Source organism: Sapajus apella, unplaced genomic scaffold (genome assembly GCF_009761245.1).
Source record: "Sapajus apella isolate SASKATOON/1434 unplaced genomic scaffold, GSC_monkey_1.0 scaffold53, whole genome shotgun sequence".
NCBI lineage: Eukaryota > Metazoa > Chordata > Mammalia > Primates > Cebidae > Sapajus > Sapajus apella.
Window position 1 is genome coordinate 2,471,519 of NW_022436993.1, and position 21,145 is coordinate 2,492,663.

At 43.1% G+C, this 21,145-nt stretch overlaps 1 protein-coding gene and 1 pseudogene across 1 annotated transcript in view; both read right to left on the minus strand.

The window, feature by feature from the left end:
* GAD2 (glutamate decarboxylase 2) overlaps positions 1 to 21,145 on the minus strand; it is a 92,222-nt gene that overhangs the window by 44,828 nt on the left and 26,249 nt on the right. Inside the window, exon 9 of the mRNA XM_032243849.1 lies at positions 15,790 to 15,869. Coding sequence (XP_032099740.1) covers positions 15,790 to 15,869 — 80 coding nt within the window. The remainder of the gene's footprint in view (positions 1 to 15,789; positions 15,870 to 21,145) is intronic.
* On the minus strand, positions 3,729 to 3,847 carry LOC116527278 (annotated as a pseudogene).

A 21,145-nucleotide genomic window follows, 5' to 3' on the forward strand; every position in this document is an offset into this window, starting at 1 on the left:
CAAATAGTAGAAGAGTGATTAACAGGGGTTGAGGGTGTTGGAACACCATTTGGTAAGGAAGGAAGGAAGGAAGAGAGGGAGGGAGAGAGGAAATATTATATACTTCCCAAACATTATAACCAAAGTAAATTTCAGTTAAATCAACTATTTAAATGGTAACATAAAGTTTCTAGGGAAAAACAATGAATATTAACATGTTCTAAAAATAAAAAATATTATCTAAAGACACTAAAGGTAGAAAATAAGTAATCAATGATCACTCTACCAAAAATGGAAATATTTTTAAAAATACAACAAATGAAGTAAAAAAGCAGATGATACATTTTAGAAAACATTTGCAACATACATGATAAAAGAGAACTTTGTTTTCTTTTTCTTTTTGAACTATAAATAACTGCTAAGTATGAAGTACTCAACTTTGCAAGGATAAATGCTTGAAGGGATGGATACCCCATTTTCCATGATATGCTTATTTCACATTGTATGCCTGTGTCTGTCAAAACATCTCACCTACTATGTACCCACGAAAATAAAAGATTCAACTTTGCTAATTATCAAAATATAAATGAAAACGTGAATCATAAAAAAGCTCCATCCATCAGATTGATACACATCACTCAAGGTTTTAATTCCTAGCATGAGTGAGGACATAGTGGGTAGGCACCCCTTTATAGTACTGGAAGAATGTAAACTAGCTGGGTCTTTTCTGAAGGCAACACGACAGCAAGTATTTTAGCTCAGCATAGACACAGTCCTGAGGTCAGAAACTCTACATCTAGGAAGGTGGTTTTTTTTGGTTTTGTCTTTTTTTTTTGAGACAGAGTTTTACTCTGTTGCCCAGGCTGGAGTGCAGTGGCGTGACCTGCAACCTTTGCCTCCTGGGTTCAAGTGATTCTCCTGCCTTTGCCTCCTGAGTAGCTGGGAATACCACACCCAGCTAATTTTTTATTTTTAGTAGAGACAAGTTTTGTTGGTCAGGCTGGTCTCGAACTCCTGACCTCAGGTGATCCACTGCCTTGGCCTCCCAAAGTGCTGGGATTACAGGCATGAGCCACTACTCCTGGCCATAAGTTATTTTAAGAAAATAATACAAGGATATGTACAAATGTTTAGATGCGATAATGTTTATAATAGCATTTTTAAAAAAATAGTAAAAGTTTAAAACAACTTAATGTTTAGCAACAAATTTGTTAAGCAATATAAATTCTAAATAGTAGGTTATTAAATAGTGAATAGAATCGTATTGAAGTATTTCTAAGGCATACAAGTTATCTATAATATTTGGTATGTAAAAAACAAATTTCTAATCAGTAAATACTTATAGTTCCTTTTATGTTAAATATATGGAAATGTATTTTGAACTATATCCATCAACTATTATGAGAGATTATATCTAGGGTCTTTTATTTTCTTATTTTTCTACAATGAGTATGTGTAGCTTCTCGAATAGGAGAATTATGTTGTCACTCTTATTTTTAAAAAGGAGCCATCTCTTATATAACACCAAATAAATTAACTCAAAATAGATCAGAGATCTAAATGTAAGAGCTAAAACTATAAAACTCTTGGAAGAAAACATAGGACAAAACATTCATAACACTGGATTTGGCAATGATTTCTTGGATATCACACCAAATGTACTGGCAACAACAAAAAATAGACAAATTGGATTTCGTGAACATTAAAAACGGGTACAACAAAAAATACTATTAACAGAGTAAGAAGGAAACTCAAGGAATGGGAGAAAATATTTGCAAATTTTATATGTGATAAAGGATTAATATCCAGAATAAAGAAGTCCTAAAACTCAACAACAACAATAACAAAACCAATCCAAAAGACCTGAGTAAACATTTCTCCAAAAAAAGTATACAAATGTCCACTAAGCACGTGAAAAAATTCTCAGCACCACAAATCATCAGATAAATGCAAATGAAAACCACGATGAAATGCCACTGCATATCCATAAGGATGGCTGCTATGAAAAACAAGCAAACAAACCAAAAACTCAAAAAATAACAAGTCGGTGAGGGTGTAGAGAAATTGGAGCCCTGTGCACTGCTGGTAGGAATGTAAAATGATATAACAGTTGTGGAAAAAGCATGAGGTTCCTCAAAAAATTAAAGATAGAATTACCATGTGATCCAGCAATTCTACTTTTAGGTATCTACTCCAAAACAATTGAAAGCAGAGTCTTGAAGATGTAATTGTTCACCCAATATTCATTGCAGCATTATTCCTATTAGTCAAAGGTGGAAGTAAGGCCGGGCACGGGGGCTAATGCCTGTAATCCCAGCAGTTTGGGAGGCCGAGGTGGGTGGATCACCTGAGGTCAGGAGTTCAAGACCTGCCTGACCAATATAGTGAAACCCCATCTCTACAAAAATGCAAAAATTAGCCAGGCACTGTGGCATGCACCTGTAGTTCCAGCTACTCGGGAGGCTGAGGCAGGAGATTAAGTTGAACCTGGGAGGCAGAAGTTGCAGTGAGCAGCTATTGTGCCACTGCACTCGCAGCCTGGGTGACAGAGTGAGACTCCGTCTAAAAAAAAAGAAAAAAAGGTGGAAGCAACCCAAGTAAGTGTGCATAAATGGATGAACGGATAAACAAAATGTGATCTATACAATAGAATATTATTCAGTCGTAAAAAGGAAGGAAATTCTGACACATCCTACAACACAGATGTACTTTGAGGACACTGTGCTCAGTGAAATAGACTCTAAGTCACAAAAAGTCGCATCCTGTATGATTCCATTCATGTGAGTGAGGTACCTGGAGCAGTAAAATTCGTAGAGACAGAAAGTAGAGTGGGCTTTTCCCGGGGATAGAGGGGAGGGAGTGGTGGGGAGTTAGTGTTTACTGAGCACAGAGTTTCAGTTTTGCAACGTAAGAAGAGTTCTGGAGATCAGTAGTAACGATGGTTGTACAGCGACCATCAGTGGTACTTCATGCCACTGAAATGTACACTTAAAAATGGTTCAGATCGGAAATTTTATGTGATATGTGTTTTATCACAATAAAAAAATGAAAAAATAGGAGCTCTGTTTAAACTAGTGAACACTAAGCGTTCTCTTCTGAGTCCACACCCTGGCTCTTCATCTACAAGCCATGTGACCTTGTACATATCCCCTGTGAGAGGCTATGAAAGAAAACTTGCCATACTGTTTAAAACTCTTGTGTGTATGGAATCACTTCATAAACTATGTCTGCACCAGAAAAAATGTGAAAGAATATACTATTTTGTGACTCTAATTAAATGAATTAATTAGGCCAATTTTGTCAAGTGGCTTGACCTGTGCCTGGCACGTCATAAACTCTCAATCAGTGTCAGCTGTTATTATTTTATATTCCTTTCTGATAGAGGGCAGAATGAAGTACACACAGCACTGGCATCCGTGAGTTCTCTGCTTCTACACCTATAGGGAATACACCACTCAGAGGGCTTCCCACAGCCTTGCTCAGGAATAATTGATTTGGTGTTTCTGTGAAGTCTATTCCGCTGCAATGCACTGAACAGCTCCCCAAGGACCCGAAAGAGTAATTAGCATCCCTAACCACCTTCAGGCACTGGCTACAATTCAGCTAATTTAATGAAAGAGTATCATGACCCTTGATTATTTATACTTTCAATTGTTTAAATCAATTGTATGATAAAGTGTGGTACTCAAAAAGCACAGGGAAATGTAGTCTAACTGTAATTTATTTACTTATTTTTTAATTTTTTTTTAAGCCTATAGCACCTGGTATTCCCAGGCAGTCTCCCACCCAAGTACTAACCAGGTCTGGCCCTGTTTAGCTTTCAAGATCCGATGACATCGGGCACGTTCAGGGTGGTATGGCCATAGATGTGTAACTGTAATTTATAAAGCTTGAGTGATACGTTTAAAAGAAAGGTTAAAATATACATAAAAGCACTAGTAGCTAATTTGTGGTAGAAGAGCATTGATCAAAATGGCTAACAGAATTCTTGTGTTACATGGGAGCTAGGAAAGCCGGTGACTCTAGCAGTCCTATGCCACTAGGTATCATGCGTCTTGGTCAGATTTATTTTCTGTAAGGTTTACAACAAATTACAAGTAGTTTAGATAATGTCAAGGGAACCCTGAAGGGAGGAGAAAGACAAGGAGAAATGGAAGAGAGCAGGGAGAATGAGAGGCAGAATGTGCTGGAACTTATTAATTTTTTTCTTGTTTTGAGATGGAGTCTCGCTCTGTCTCCCAGGTTGGAGTGCAGTGGCGTGATCTCTGTTCACTGCAACTGTCGCCTCCCAGGTTCAAGTGATTCTCCTGACTCAGCCTCCCAGGTAGCCAGAATTATAGGCGTCTGCTACCAGGCATGGTTAAGTTTTATATTTTTAGTGGAGATGGGTTTTTACCCTATTGGTCAGGCTGGTCTCGAACTCCTGACCTCAGGTGATCCACACTCCTCTGCCTCCCAAAGTGCTGGGATTACAGGCATGAGCCACTGTGCTCAGCTGAGCATATTAATTTCTAAAAATACTTTTGAGTCCATACTGATAATAAATGAGAGAGCAAGAGAGAGGGAGTGAGAGAACAAAAAGACAAACAGCTCTTCCCTACAGTGGAATGAAAGGACTAATAAATACAGAAGGAATAATGGAGTTAGAAAATCTCCGTTCTGCAACCATTACAACAGTAATTCAGGGAAAAATCATCAGTAGATGCTAAGCTAGTGGGTGAACATTTCAGAAGCAACGGCATATTTATACAGCCTCAAAGCATCCCCTGCAAGATACTTATTAACTGCAAAGTAGAAAAGAGTCATTTCATAGTGGAGTAACCTGGAAGACACTGGCTTCACCAAAAAGTCAAAGTTGATATGGGACCAACCTCTAGATGAGATGCACTCGAGAAAGCCAGGCATCCCCTCCTCTAAGTCCTGTGCCAAATGCATCACTTGAACCTAATCATGGGAAAACACCAGCTGAATCCAAAGTACCTGCAAACTAAATGGTCTCTACTCATCAAAAACATCAGTGTCCTGAGAGACAAAGGAAGGCTGAGGAAACACTGCAGATTAAAGACGACGAAAGAGACATGACGACTAAATGTCACGTGTGATCCCAGACTGGGGAAAAAATAGCTGTCATGGATACTACTGGGACAACTGAAGAAACCTGAATAAGGTATGTAGATTGAATAATAGTATTCTATGTCAAATTTCCTGATTTTCATAATTGGCCTGTGATTGTATAAGTGAATATCCTTGTTTTTAGGAAACATACATTGAGGTATTAAGGGGTTAGAACAGCATGATGTCTGCAAGGAGCTTGCAAATGGCTCTCTCTCTCTCTCTCTCTCTCTATATATATATATATATATATATATTCATATGTATAATTAATATAGGCAATATTCATTACACTTAGTATGTAATATTGGATTTTATATACAGTATATATTGAAAGATAGAGAAAGCAAATGTGTCAGACTGTTCATAACTGGTGAATTTCCAACTCTAAGGGTGTCTGATTTGAGTCATTAGCAGCTTGTCAACATACGCTGAGCGCAGGCTGGCCCCTCCTGTCTTTCCTCCCACCCTCCCCAGCCCTCCTTGCACCTTCCATCACACAACACGCTCCTGGTGCTTTCTCCCCTGCTTCCTTCCAACTTTAGGATGTGAAATTATTTCAGAGTTTGTGTGAGCTCCTCAGAGAAAGAGTCTACACAATTTTAGCCAGAAGACTAGGAATAAGAAAAATTAAACCTTTGTTATTTTTTCTTTCTTTCCCTTCCTCCTTCCTTCCCTTCCTCCTCCCTCCTTCCTTCCTTCTTCCTTCCTTTCTTCCTCCTTCCTCCTTCCTTCCTTCCTCCTTCCTCCTTCCCTCCCTCTCTCTGACCCTTTCTCTCTCCTTCCCTTCCCTTTCCCCTCCCCCATCCCCCTTTCCTCCCTTCTTCCCTCCCTCCTTCCCTCCTTCCCTTTCTCCTTCCTCCCTCCCTTCCTTCCTTCCTTCTTTTCCTCCCTCCCTCCCTCCTCCCTTCCTTTTTCTTTCTTTCTTTCCCTCCATAATTCATATTTCCTCTCTGGCGGGTCCTCCACCTCACAGTAGATGGGCAGTAAGCCTCTCTCCTTTAAAGAACAAAGCCAAAAGCCATCCTGGATTCAAAGCCCCCCAGCTTCTGCCCTGCCTTCTCCCCTTCATGGCTCCACCTCCTGGACCTTGCCTGTATTCGTTCTCCCTTTCTCATCTACCACCCACCCCAACCTACTGCAAATTGCCTTCTGCCCTCACCCCTCCACTGAAACTGCCCTTGCCAAACCCAATCTCCACCTCCTTAGAAGAAATGCCAATGGGCAGTTGTTGGCTCTCATCTCACTTGCTGTAGCATCTGATTCTGGTGACCTCTCCTTTCTCTAGAAACACTGTCATGGCCCTCGTGGCCCCATTTCTGATTCTCTGACAATTCTGGCTGCTCTTCCTCAATCTCCTTGGCAGGCTGCTCTTACTTTGCCTGTCCCTGAAGTGTGGATGCTCCTGAGAGTTCCTTCCCAGGCCACCTTCTGCATGGCTTCCCTAGTGCATCTCCTGAGCTCCAGGCCCATATTTCCAACTGCCTATCAGACACCCTCATTTGGGTGTCTTATAAGGTCTTCAAACTTAGTATCTCCAAATCTGGACTGTTCACCTTGGACAGGGTGCCTTATATCAGAGAAGAGCAGAGCATGGACTTAGCTGGCAAGCCAGAAGCCTGGCATTCGTCCTTGCCTCTTGTCTCAACCTGCACACCAATCAGGTTACTCATGGCAACACTTCTTATTAACTCCAGCACTCCTCTCCAATTGCTCTGCATCTGGTCAGCCCAAAATTCATCATCTCCCATTCATATTACTACAACATCCACCAACTTCCAGTCTCTAATCCCATTCGCTCTGCATTTAGAATAATCTTTCTTCACAAAAGTATGCTATTGCTCCCCTGCTCAAAACCTTCAGTGATGTCCCATGTCTTTTAATCAGAAGCCCAAACAGCTTAGCATGGCTCATAAGGCTCTCATGACAAGGACATTCTGACCAAGTTCTCTCTTCTTTTCAGTTCCTTGAACAAGCCAGGTTCTCTCTTACATTCAAGGTTTAGAATAGGTCTCCCTAACCCCTGGGCCACGGACGAGAACTAATGGCAACCTGTTAGGAACTGGTCACGCAGCAGCAGGTGAGCCCTGAGCTGGCACCTGAGCCCCACCTCCTGTCAGATCAACAGCAGCATTAGATCTCATAGGAGCCGGACCCTACTGTGAACAGCAGATGTGAGGGACCTAGCTTGTGTGCTTCTTATGAGAATCTAATGTTTTGGGAGATCGAGGCAGGCAGATTACCTGAGGTCAGGAATTGAAGAACAGCCTGGCCAACATGGCAAAACTCCATCTCAACTAAAAATACAAAAAAATTAGCTGGGCATGGCGGTGGGTGCCTGCAGTCCCAACTACTTGGGAGGCTGAGGTACGAGAATTGCTTGAACCCAGGAGGTGGAGGTTACAGTGAGCTGAGCTCGTGCCACTGCACTCCCGCCTAGGAGACAGAGTGAGACTCCTTCTCAAAAAAAAAAAAAAAGAAAGAAAAAGGAAAAGAATCTAACAAATGCCTGATGAAGATCTGAAGTGGAACAGTTTCATCCTGAAACCATCTGCCATCCCCGCCTCTCACAGCCCTCTCCATGGAAAAATTGTCTTCCATGAGATGGGTCTCTGGTGCCAAAAAGGGCGGGGACCGCTGGTTTAGAATGTGCTGTGGCGTCTGCCTGGGACATTTTTGCCTCTCCTCTTTATCTGGATGACTCCCATAATCCTTCCTCTAGTTGCGGAACTAGATGTGTGTCAGTAACAACCAGCACTTTCTCTGTCATGGGGCTTCCCCTCCTGTGCTCATCTCACTCCAGACTGAATGACGTCCACCACGCCTGCCACTGTGTTCCCGTCAAGGCCACTGTCTGCAGCCAAAAGAGGTAGCTCGCAGGGCTCCCGCTTCCATCACATAGGAATTCCCCATTCTTCCAAATTATCACCCATGCAATAGACATGTTCTCTCCTATTTTCTTGACGGGATATTTGGGAAACATCTTTATACTCAGTGGCCCAAGCAAATTCGGAAATATTACTCTGTTTTCTTTCACAAAGATTTATTTTCTTCTCTACACTAATTTACTTTTCTTCTCTATTCTTAGCTATAGCTACACATCATTAATCTAGATGCTACTAATTCAAATTTTGCAACTATGAATGACATGAATAAAAATTCATTAATCCCATCCCTGAATATTCACCTTTTTGTTAACAAGGAAAGGAAACTCAAGCTATAACTTATGAAATCATGTATTCACCTGACACATTTTCCTCTTTCAAGTTTAATAAGTAATTTTTACAAAATGGAAGATTCCTGTTTAGTTATAATACTTCACATTAAAATGTAAGCCACGGTGAACTGAAATTTTGTATTACCTTATCTTATTCCATTTTTTATAGTATATTTAATAGAATTAAAATGGTTTTTGATTTTCAATTCTAAGAGAACGTAGTCCAAACAAATAAAGATTTACTATAACTTTGCTTTTTTAACTGAGAACCCTGTTCCACTTTGAACTGTCACCAAAATCTAGCCCTCGCAACTGTAATCCCAGAACTTTGGGAGGCCGAAGCAGGTGGATCACCTGAGGTCAGGAGTTCAAGATCAGTCTGGCCAACATGGTAAAACCCCGTCTCTACTAAAAATACAAAAATTAGCTGGGTGTGGTGGCACGTGCCTGTAGTCTCAACTACTTGGGAGGCTGAGGCAGGAGGCTCTCTTGAATCTGGGAGGCAGAGGTTGCAGTGAGCTGAGATTGCACCACTGCACTCCAGCCTGGGGTGACAGAGTGAGACTTTGTCTCAACAAAAGAAAAAAAAGAGAAAGAAAGAAAAAAGGGTACACGTCACAGGATCTTCTTCCACATGCAGCTTTGGGCTTATTGTTACAAAGACGCAGACCATTCTCTTTCACTGGGACATTTCTTTTCAGTTGTGAACCTTCAGTCAAGTCAACTGTCTGCAGAACACAATAAAACCCATCACCCCAGCCACTGATAGACTGATGTGTGGTAGGAAAGGGTAACTACAAGAAATGAAAGCCATAGAGAGCAGGTGCAGGCTTTTGTCTTGGGGAGGCTGAACGAGCTTTACAAAGCACGTTAGTTACAGGAAACAAGCATGAAGGCACTCACCTTGTCAGCCTTACATGATGTACTGAACTGTACATCTGACTTTTACGAGGACATGATAATAAAAGTAAAATGGCTGCCGAGAGTGTTTTAATTGATTCTGACCCCAATGGTGACTACAGATGACTGTCCAAGACTTTCCCCTTAGCTGCTGAGCCCAAACACTTCAATGTCACTTAAACCATTAAGGCCAGGCCCTTAGTCTTAAACTCATGTCATAAAGACGATGTGAATTATCAATAGAGAGTCAAAGATGGCACGTAGCTAATAGCACAGTTAAATTTTTTCGAACATATTCTTATATAATGCTGCTGGCAGAACAAACTGATGAAATCTTTTGCAAGGCTTATCTGATGCATCCCTTTCCTTAAAAACATTCATATGATTTAAGTTAGTAAGAATACAAAGACATTGTCAAAACGGAGAAGCCATGGAAGCATGACGTTCACTGAAGGATATAAAGGTTATTAACACGAAAAACAGAAACATGTACAGTGGGGACTGATATTTTGGACTTATCCCATTGTTGGATTGTTTTTAGCATTTTACATTTGTCAGCACATTTAATCTTTATAACGATCTTATGAAGCAGGAGCCATTACTTTTTTGTTTTTTCAGATAAAGAAGCTGAGGCACAGAGAGGCATTTGCCCAGGTTAGTGCTGGAGCTGAGATTGGAATTTAAATAATTCAGCTCCAAAGCCAGCTCTCTAAATGTACTGCAGTGCTTTCTGACATAGTCACATCTAAAATATTACACAGTTAAGTGTGTTTGTGTTTGTAATCATGTGGAAAAATACTCATGTTATGTCTAGTTAGAAAAAGAAACATGAGGCCGGGCATGGTGGCTCATGCCTGTAATCCCAGCACTTTGGGAGGCTGAGGCCATGAGTGCAAGACCAGCCTGGCCAACACAGTAAAACCCTGTCTCTCCTAAAAATACAAAAATTAGCCAGGCATCATAGCAGGTGCCTGTAATCCCAGCTACTCAGGAGGCTGAGGCAGGAGAATCACTTGAACCCTGGAGGCAGAAGCTGCAGTGAGCCGAGATCATGGCACTGCACTCCACCCTGGGCAGCACAGCGAGACTCTCTCAAAAAAAGAAAAAGAAACATGATCAAAAATGTGTAAGAGGAAAAAAGGAAAAAAAAAAAAAAAGAACAAACTTCTATGCTTAGAAAAAGAGCTTCAAAGGTGTAGACACCAGTGTGGTATTAGTGATGATCTTTGTATAATGGAAGTATGATTTTTCTCTGTTATTTTATATATTTTTAAAAGTAAGCATGTATTGCTTTTTAAATAGTAAATACGGCCATTCATTCCTTTTAAAGATCTCACTGTGTTTCTGGCTGCCACTCACATTGCCCTTGACATCTCTCCCCCTTGCTTCACTTCTTATTTTCTGCCACAAACTTTTCTCTCCTTATTTCTCTTATTTTTCTCCTTATTTTCTCTCCTATTTCTCTCCTAGTCCTTATTTTTCCTGCCTTTTATTTCTTACCCTGCTTGCTCTTTCCGGTTTCCTTATTTCTTCCTCCTTCCTCTCCTGGCTCTTCCTCCTTCCCCCTCCCACAAAGCTTAGGAGCGGAAAGGGAAAAAGCCCCCAGCCCTAGCTGCTCAGGGGCTCCTTTCCCTCTGTCTGTTCCAAGGGGTGTAGGTGAGTATACAGGGACACTAGAGAGTAAGCCATTTTCTGAAAAAAGCATGCTTTTTAGCATTCTACTTCAGTTGTTCTAATGACTTCTAAAATTGTTGAATTAAGCAGGGTGTGATGACTCATCCCAGCCACGTGGGAGAGTGAGATGAGAGGTTATTTGAGGCTAGAAGTTCAAGACCATCCTAGGCAACATAGTGAGTGAGACTCCAACTCTAAAACAAACAAACAAAAATGAGCTGGGTATAGCAGTGTGGGCCTGTCGTCCCAGCTACTTGGGAAGCTGATAGGGAGAATTGCTTGTGTCTAGGAATTCAAGGTTGCCGTGAGCTACTGCACTCTACTGCACTCCAGCCTAGGTGAAGAGCAAGACCCCATGTCTTAAAAAAATAATTGCTGAAATAAAATTCTTTGACTTTCACGTTTGAGGTCCCCTTGCCAGTCACTGATTGTAGGCCCCACCGGCTCTCCAGCATCCCCTCCTGCCTCCTTCCCTGCCCTCCTGGTCTCCTGGTGGTGCATGGCAAACCCCACCTGCCTCTGTCCCGGCAGTCCTGTCCATGGTCCCTTTCCCCACCACTCCTGTTTTCCCTTCTTGATCTTCCTTCTTCTAGGCCTGCACTTCTCTTGCGAGCAGAGCGATGCCTTCAGACAGGCAGATGTCCTCAGGCCTGCCTCTTATTCCCATGACAACCCAGCTGGCTTGCTTGGTGGGCCCATCCAAGACCACTTCTGCTCTCACACCGGATTTTCACGGTAGTAGAAGCAGTGATACCGATGCTTTGAAGACTGGAATCAAGAGCCCCTACTGCTCTGCCAGTCACCTCTCAGCCCCCTGGGATTCACTGGAGAATTCCAGCTGCTGAGGCTAGCAAGGAAGACTGCCTAGACCAGCGGGCCATGGCCTCTCTAGGTGATTCTTCCCTGAACTCCAGGCTCCTCACTCATAACAGATCAACTACAGATTAAGAAAGCTTTAAAGTCATCTAGGCATTTATTCTTTACATTTTAAAAAGCCAGTTTTTTTCCTCAAATCTCAATTCTTAAGTACGTGCTAGTGAGGAACACTGGTAGCCTTAAAAATATGAGGCAGGCCGGGCATGGTGGCTCACGCTTGTAATCCCAGCACTTTGGGAGGCCAAGGTGGGCAGATTGTTTGAGGCCAGGAGTTCGAGACCAGCCTGGCCAACATGGTGAAATCCCATCTTTACTAAAAATACAAAAACTATAGCCAGGTGTGGTTGCTTGCACCTGTAGTCCCAGCTACTTAGGAAACCGAGGAAAATAATCGCTTGAACCCAGGAACCAGGAAGCAGAGGTTGCAGTGAGCCAAGATTGTGCCACTGCACTCCAGCCTGGGCGACAGAGCGAGACTCCATTCCCGGCCACCCAAAAACAAAAAAGAGGTAATTTATTTTCTTTTCCAAATTGTGTTTGCCTCACTCTGTCCTTTTATCATTAATGCCTGTCTGTTGCTAGGGCCTCCCACTGGCCTTCCTGACTGGATATCCTCTTGCTTTTTTGCCTCCTGAAGGGCGGCTTCACTCATGTTCTTCTTTGATGAAAATTCTTTCCAGTTACCTCATTTCCAGACCTATCCAGCTTAAATCCTAACTTTAGCTTCCCTTGCCCACCAAAAAAAAAAAAAAAAAAACACCTCCCCCACCTTCCCCCGCCACCCCTTCCCCGCCCGACCCCCCGGGCCCCCATTGCAAAGGTATGTTCTCTGTCAGCAAACAAAACCAGGCAATATAAAAAACAAGAAAGTGGTAAGCTTCTTTAACCTCATCATCCAGAGCTGAGTGGGGCAGGGAGCCCTTTTACTGGCCTTCAGGCAACATTCCTAAGTCTGGAAATAAAGGGAAATGGCTTCCTTCAAGGGAAATTCCAGGCACTAGCTAGCCCCGAGAAGTAAACCAGCAACTGGAAGTTGCTGAGGAAGTTAGAACCACAGGATATTTGATTCCCTATAGAAACTAAAGGTAAGGCTGGGCATGGTGGCTCACACCTGTAATCCTAGCACTTTGGGAGGCCGAGGTGGGCGAATCACTTGAGGTCAGGAGTTTGAAACCAGCCTAGCCAAGATAGTGAAACCCCGTCTCTACTAAAAATACAAAAAAGTTTGCTGGGCGTGGTGGCAGATGCCTGTAATTCCAGCTACTCAGGAGACTGAGGCAGGAGAAATGCTTGAACCTGGGAGGCAGAGGTTGCAGTGAGTAGTGATCACACCATTATATCAGCCTGGGCAACAGAGCAAGACTCGGTCTAAAACAACAACAACAAAACCTAGAAACTAAAGGTAACATCTTAACATATATCCTTAAAGCAATAGCCGAGCAATTTAGAAGCACAGGATATTTGATTCCCTGTGGAAACTAAAGGTAACATCTCAACATATGTCCTTGGGTTGTTTTTCAGAAGCCAGGACTCCAGGACTCCTACCAAATGGATCATAGACCTCAGAGGAGGGGAAACTGAGGTCTGAATTCTGACCACCTTTCTTTGTTCTAAATTTCTTCCTGAAGGGCCAGGAGGGAGGCACACCTCTGAGCCAGAGCTAGCATTCTTTTCTGCTGACCCCAAATTGTTAAACAAAGCCTTCTCTTCCTTAACCCACTCCAAATCCGAAAACCTTTGAATTCACCTACGTCCTGTAATTCCCCACTTCAAGATATCCCACCCTTTCGGGTCAAACTAATGTGTATCCTCCATGTACTGATTTGTAATTTGCCTGTTAACTTCGGCCTTCCTGAAATTATCCCTGCCTTTAAAAACCCCTACCTGCATGCCATTGGGGAGGTCAAGTCTTAAGCATGAGCGCTCAATTCTCCTTGCTTGGAGCCCTGCAAATAAATGTCCTCCTTCCTCCTGCTGTAAACCTCCGTGTGGATGTTTGGCCTCACTGCTGCTGGCAAACAAACCTCAGTTCGGTTCAGTAACAGAGGTAAACATGGCTGTTTTTAGAGCTTTCTTTTCTTTTCTTTTCTTTTCTTGTTTTTTTGAAATGGAGTTTTGCTTTGTTGCCCAGGCTGGAGTGCAGTTTCATGATCTTGGCTCCCTGCAACCTCCGCCTCCTGGGTTCAAGCAATTCTCCTGTCTCAGCCTCCTAAGTAGCTGGGACCACAGGCGCACACCACTACACCCAGCTAATTTTTGTATTTTCAGTAGAGACAGGGTTTCACCATGTTGGCCAGGCTGGTCTTGAACTCCTCCTGACCTCAGGTGATCTGCCTGCCTCGGCCTCTCAAAGTGTTAGGATTACAGGCGTGAGCCACTGTGCCCAGCTGGATTATTAGAGCTTTCTGAATTCCACGTAAACAATGGTATTTGCCATGGCTGCCCCTTCCCCCTGCCTCTGCTAAGGCTTGGCTTCTAGAGCCCCGCAAGGCACTCATTCCTCCTTCTGTGGTTTGTCAGAGGCATGTGAAGCAGAGCAACTCCATCTTGAACAGGGGCTGGGGAAACTAAGGCTGAGACTTACTGGGCTGCATTCCCAGACGGTGAAGGCGTTCTAAGTCACAGGATGAGATAGGAGGTCAGCACAAGAGACAGATCATAAAGACCTTGCCCAAATCCACCAAATCCAGGATGGCCACGAGAGTGACTTCTGGTCATCCTCCTCACTGCTACACTCTCACCAGCACCATGAGGGTTTACGAATGTCATGACAATGTCAGGAAGTTACCCTATATGGTCTAAAAAGGGGATAGATGAATAATCCACTCCTCCTTTATCGTCAAGAAATAACCATAAAAATGGGCAACCAGCAGCCTTCAGGCTGCCCTGTCTATGGGGTAGCCATTCTTTTATTCCTTTACTTTCCTAATAAACTCACTTTCACTTTACTCTGTGGACTCGCCCTGAATTCCTTCTTGTGCAAGATGCAAGAACCCTCTCTTGGGTCTGTCTTGGGACCCCTTTCCTGTAACAGCTTTGCTGCTGGTATTCAATCTTCTGCACCTGCCCTTGCCTCTCCCTCCACTTATCCAACTCACTTCTAATTTTAAAAATCCAGCTCAATTCCTGCCTGTTGCATGATGCTTTCTATGTCTTCTCAATGTTCAAATGTACACTTTGTGCCATGCAGTTCAACCACGTAACCATCTCCTGGCAACAAGTGCCTCTTCCCACCTGGCTCACATCCTGCAGGGAACCAGGACCACCGTATTATGCTTGTCTAGAGTCTACTGACATGGTGGACAATCAGTACACATCTGACTAATAAATACAAATAAATAAATAAATGGCTAATTGAGTGGCTTCCTTTAAATTTAGTGAAAATTCTTACTCAAACTTTAGAGACTGAATCTAATTTCTAGCAGGTTTCAGGCCTATAGGTCAGTGATACTTTATGTGGACACCCTCAAAGTGCTTTTAAATCTCCCCCACAAACACCACACTGATTCCCAGAGTGCCTATGAAGTTCGGGTGTCAATTAAGACGGAGATTTTTCCTGAGTCCTTTGGTTCCAGTTGTTGAGTTGCTGGTGCATTATTTACCTCCTGCTCCCTAAACTGTACCCCCTCCTGTAATCACCCCATCAAGCTTACACAATCTATGGTGCCCAAAGTGATGACACCTCCATAAATCAGTGCTCAAATTGCCTGCTGTTGCTAACGTGCCTAGGTGATGAATGTCCTTCTGCACTTTCTTGGTGTTGAATATTCTGATTGACTTAACAAAGGTTTAGATTGAGTTAAGGGCTGAATCCCCCTTGACTCCTTGACGTGGAAGACTCCATAGCGTCAAGGAACCACATCTGAGCACTAGAAGCAGGAGCCCATGTTAAAAAGAAACAAAGAATGGCAAAGGCTGGGAGGGAGGCCGACTTGCGGCCCCATGGTCCTCTCCTATTTTCAGACCGAAAGGCACTACTGGTGTGGAATTAGCAAATCGCTAACCAACAAGAGTTAGAGATGCCTTCTCACCTCTCATCACATTTAATCAGAATCACGCTGTCTGTTCCAATCCCTAAGGCTGCAGCTCCCTTCTTGAGAGAAAAATGACTCTGTAAGAAAAATACATATATTTGCAATTAGTTCCATATAAAGACAAGATCCATTCCATTGGCTGTTTGTTTTCTGTTTTCCTTTTCTCCTTTGATTTCTAGTGTTCCTCCAAAGCCTGGGCTGCTGAGAGAAGATGGCATCCTTCACTTGTGCTTTTTAAAAAACTGTAGTGAAACAAACATAACTTAAATACCATCTAAACCATTTTTATTTAATTATTTTTTATTTTTAAGTTCCAGGGTACATGTGCAGGTTTGTTACGTAGGTAAACATGTGCCATGGTGGTTTGCTGTACCTATCAACCCATCACGCATCACGTTGGTATTAAGCCCAGCACACATTAGCTATTTTTCCTAATGCTCTCCCCACCCACCCTGCCCCCCAGCCGGTCCCACTCTGTGTTAGTAACTTTTTTTTTTTGAGATGGAGTTTTGCTCTTGTTGCCCAGGCTGGAGTGCAATGGTACAATCTTGGCTCATTGCAATCCTCACTCCCAGATTCAAGTAATTCTCCTTCCCCCGCCTCCCAAGTAGCTGGGATTACAGGTACCCGACACTATGCCTGGCTAGTTTTTGGTATTTTTGGTAGAGATGGGGTTTCACCATGTTGGCTGAGCTGGTCTCGCACGCCTGACCTCAGGTGATCCGCCTACCTCAACCTCCCAAAGTGCTGGGATTACAGGCATGAGCCACCATGTCCAGCCTTATTAACCCTTTTTAAGTCTACATTTCAGTGACTTTAAGGATATTCAGTGTTATGCAAACCATCACCTGCATCCATCTTCAGAACTATTTTCATCTGGCAAAACGAAAACTCCATACCCATTAAACATTCTTCCCACACCAGCACCTGAAAACAACCATTTCATTTTCTGTCTCTGAATTTGACTACTCTAGGTACCTCATATAAGTGGAACTCACAGTATTTGACTTTTTGTGACTGGCTTATTTAACTTAGTATAATGTCCTCAAGGCTCATCCATGTTGTAGCATGTGTGAGAATTTCCTTCCTTTTTAAGGCTGAATGACATTTTATTGCATGTACATACCACATTTATAGACACAGGTTGCTTCTACCTTGTGGCTATTGTAAATAAGCTACTGTGACACATGGGGGTACGGCTGCCTCTTCCAGACTCTGCTTTCAATTGCTTTAAGTAGCTACCTAGAAGCGGACTTGCTAGATCATACAGCACTTCTATTTTTAACTTTCTGAGGAACAGCCATACAGTGTTCCATCGTGGCTGTGCTGTTTTACATTCCCACTCTTGGCGCACAAGGTTTCCGGTTTCTCCACATCCTCACCAACAATCGTAATTTTCTGCTCTTTGATAATAGTCATCCTAATGAATGAGAGATGGCAACTCATTAAGCTTCGGATTTGCATTTCCCTAACGACCAGTGATGTTGAACATCTTGTGCTTAGCATCATGTGCTTAGCGGCCATTTGTACTTCTTCTCTGGAGAAATGTCTATTTAAGTCCTCTGCCCATTTTTGAATGGGGTTGTTTATTTATTTTTTGTTCCTGTAGGGATTTTTGAAGGATGTTGGAAAGATGCTGGAAATTGTAAATGGATCCGATAACTCAACACACAGTAACTACAAGCCAAATTTTAAATACCAGGCATAAGAATACATCAACCACCTCCAGCAGCTGTGTATTGTATCGCTTATTCGTTACCGAGAAGTTACACTCAGATTCTCCCAAGTTCTGTGAAACTGGGTGCATTCGGGTGAGAGGACAAGTGACCCCAGACCTAGCACTCTTTATCCCAGAGTCGCTGGAGGGTTATGTGTTGCATAGGCAACTGCCAAGCCTGAGTCAGTCTTTAAAAAAGAGGCATCAATTACTGGCTTGGTGCAGAATGACTTGTCTGTGTATACAGAGCAGGCCACACTGCCAACCTCCCGCCGAAGTCTTTGTGCCTTTGGTTATGATTCCGGGTAGGACTGTGTGTCTCAATGGTTGTAATCACTGTGCCATTTGATTGCTGAGAAAGGCTAACCTAAGCCCAGCTGTACTGCATCTGCCCATCAGCCTCTTACTATTAACTACAGATCATTAAGCTGTCCGAAAGGAGAGCTGCTTCCTCAATTTACATCTCCAAAGCGCTGCTGACTAGAATTTTAAGTTACGGATCCAAAGAGGGTCCTCTCTCTTTGAATACCCATTTTTGTACTCATCTGAATTCTCAAACACACAGCACGGGAACTCTTAACACATATTTTTAGGGGGTATGTCTCATCACCAAGAAATCACATTTCTAACAGCAGCAAAGAATGATGACCAATCAAAGAGCTGTGGAGTTTGACAAGCCCAGCGCAGCTAGAAGCAATGAGAAAGGCCCATTAGCCTCGTTTTACAACCTCAGAATGACAATGTGGACAGTCATTACGGAGATACCTGGGAACTAGAGGAGAAAGCTTAATTAGATCAAGGTTTGTAAAGATACATGACCTCCCCCACCAAAAAAAAAAAAAGTGTTCTTTTTTGTACATTTAGCAGAGCCCTGGGCGACCCTGAAAAGCAGGAGCTCAGAGGCAAGCTAAGTCTCTTACAGCCAGAGGGAACAAAACAGAACAGCCAGCTGCCCCGACTAAGCAAGCCGGGCAAGCCACTCAAATTACCCCCCTCTGTGAATGAGCTCTTAAGCACTAAACTGCAAAAGGGTGAACTGGAGATAAGTAAGAGATCTGGTGCACCTGGTCAATGGGAGGACGTATTCTCGTCTGGTCTTTAATGAGAAAGAATAAGAGTTCTTAAATGAGGAGCAATTACCCAGGATAATTGATCACGGCACCAAATGCTGCAAATGTAAAGAAAAACACGTGCCCAAATAGAAAGCTTAAAGACAGGGAACAAAGGTGAGATGAGGCATGAAAAGAAAATTAGGTAGCAAACATCGAGTCTGTTTGTATTTTGAGGAAAGGGAGAAGAGAAATAGCTTAACGTTGTTCACAAACAGCAAGGGACCCATGGAGAGGAAGAAACTTGAGAGGAAAAAGCAATCTACCTAATGAGGGAGAAACAGTGAAGATAGCTTAAATGGCATGTGTCTCTGGGCTGGCAAGACAACATGCGGACAGTCATGTTTATTCCTTAGCACCACGTTGAATGCAACTACTTGTTGATGAATCAGAGGAGAACAGTGACTGAAGAGCAACTGCCTGGATGCTGAGAAGGCTGGAAAGCAGGTGTCTAGAGAGAACCTAGAGGGTGTCTGGCCATGAGCAGAAGGCATTAGGGATATGTGACATGGGTGGCCTTCAGGTGAAGGGCTGTGCCTGGGCTGGGATTGGGGGATCGGCTGCTCTGGCGCACACCAGGCTGGAGAGGACGGCACCCTATTCCACCTAGCCGTAGATAGGAGGGGGAGGCATGAGCTCTTTTACTCTTTAATGGCTTCAGAAGACAAAATTCTGAACAAAACTAGAAAGCTACAATAATTCACACTTGTCCCCAAATAATCAAGACTTGTAATAATCAGTCGTTCTTCAATAGAATGAGTGGGGAATAACCCAATGAGAACACCCTCCTCCCCCTGGATTTGGGATGGATTACAGTACAGCCTTAATAATAGAATCTAATGCTTATTTAGGACTAAATCATATTCTATTTAAGAGCCACAGATATTAAAACCCACATAATTTTTATTTTCTACTAAATGAAAAACTCAGGGTTGATGGGAGAGATATTTCTCTCTCTCTCTGAGATGGAGTCTTGCTCTGTTGCCCAGGCTGGGGTGCGGCTGCTTGATCTCAGCTCACTGCAACCGCTGTCTCCTGGGCTTAAGTGATTCTCCTGCCCCAGCCTCCTGAGTAGCTGAGATTATAGGTGTACACCACCATGCCTGGCTAATTTTCGTATTTTTAGTAGAGACAGGGTTTCACCATGTTGGTCAGGCTGTTCTTGAACTCCTGACCTCAAGTGATCTGCCCACCTCTGCCTCCTAAGGAAGAGTAATTTCTCTATTAAAAATACATATGTGGCCGGGCGTGGTGGCTCACGCCTGTAATCCCAGCACTTTGGGAGGCCGAGCCAGGTGGATCATGAGGTCAGGAGATTGAGACCATCCTGGCTGACACGGTAAAGCCACATTTTTACTAAAAATACAAAAAATTAGCTGGGCATGGTGGCAAGTATCCATAGTCCCAGCTACTCAGGAGGCTGAGGCAGGAGAATCGCTTGAACCCGAGAGGTGGAGGTTGCAGTGAGCCAAGATTGTACCACTCACTGCACTCCAGCCTGGGCGACAAGAACGAGACTCCATCTCAAAAAAGAAAAAAGAAAAAAATATATATATACACACACATATATATACATACATATATATATAGGGGTGTGTGTGTGTGCGTAAATGTAAGCCAGACACAGGTTACATGCACAAATAAATAAGGGATTTTATAATTATAAGTACTTGTAATTAAAAAAATAAGCAGGCTTTCTGGGTTTGAGTGGGATGAGATTATCCAGTGTAACAGTGAGTGAGAAGGAGCACATCAGGCTGGAGAGGGCAGTGCCCCATCCCACCCAGCCCTAGACCGGAGGGTGCAGCATGAGCTCCTTCACTCTTGAATGGAGACGGTAAATCTAATCCCTTCAGGGATGGTGGGAGAATAAGGTGAGCGGTAGAAAACTCTGAGACAAACTAATTTAGAATCTTGGCATGTCGGTTTCTCTTCCTCTATTAGAATTGAGATAAGAAATCTGGAAAGCTATATCAATTCTTTCAAGCCATTGCTAGTTGCATCCAAATATTTAACTGAGACTGAGATTTGACTGCCTAACAGATCACAGGGTTTCAGGGACAAGCCTCTGCCGGGCTTGGAGGACACAGATTATTAATACACTCCTCAGTGCCTGGATACCTCCCCTACATCATTTTCTGTCTTCGTTCCCCTCGCTCTGTCTACCGGGTACGTTGGCCTTCCTGGTCTTCTCTGAGCTTGCTAAACTTGTTCATGCCTCGGGGTCTTTGTACTTATAACTCATTTTCCTGGAAAATCTTCCTGCAAATACTTACATGGTTTCCTCCCTCATTCAATGTAGGTCTCCGCTCACATATCACCTCCACACAGAGATATTTTTATGACTGTCCTATAAAATGGCTGACCTAATACCCTAATCTCATCTCCACATGACATTATTGCAAATACTTGTTTACTGTGTGTCCACTACGAGAACACAGGAGGCTGCATGAGGGCAAAGACTTTGTCACAGAGTATAGTTGACAAATACTTGTTGAATTTGTTGACCACATACTCAGAGAACAAG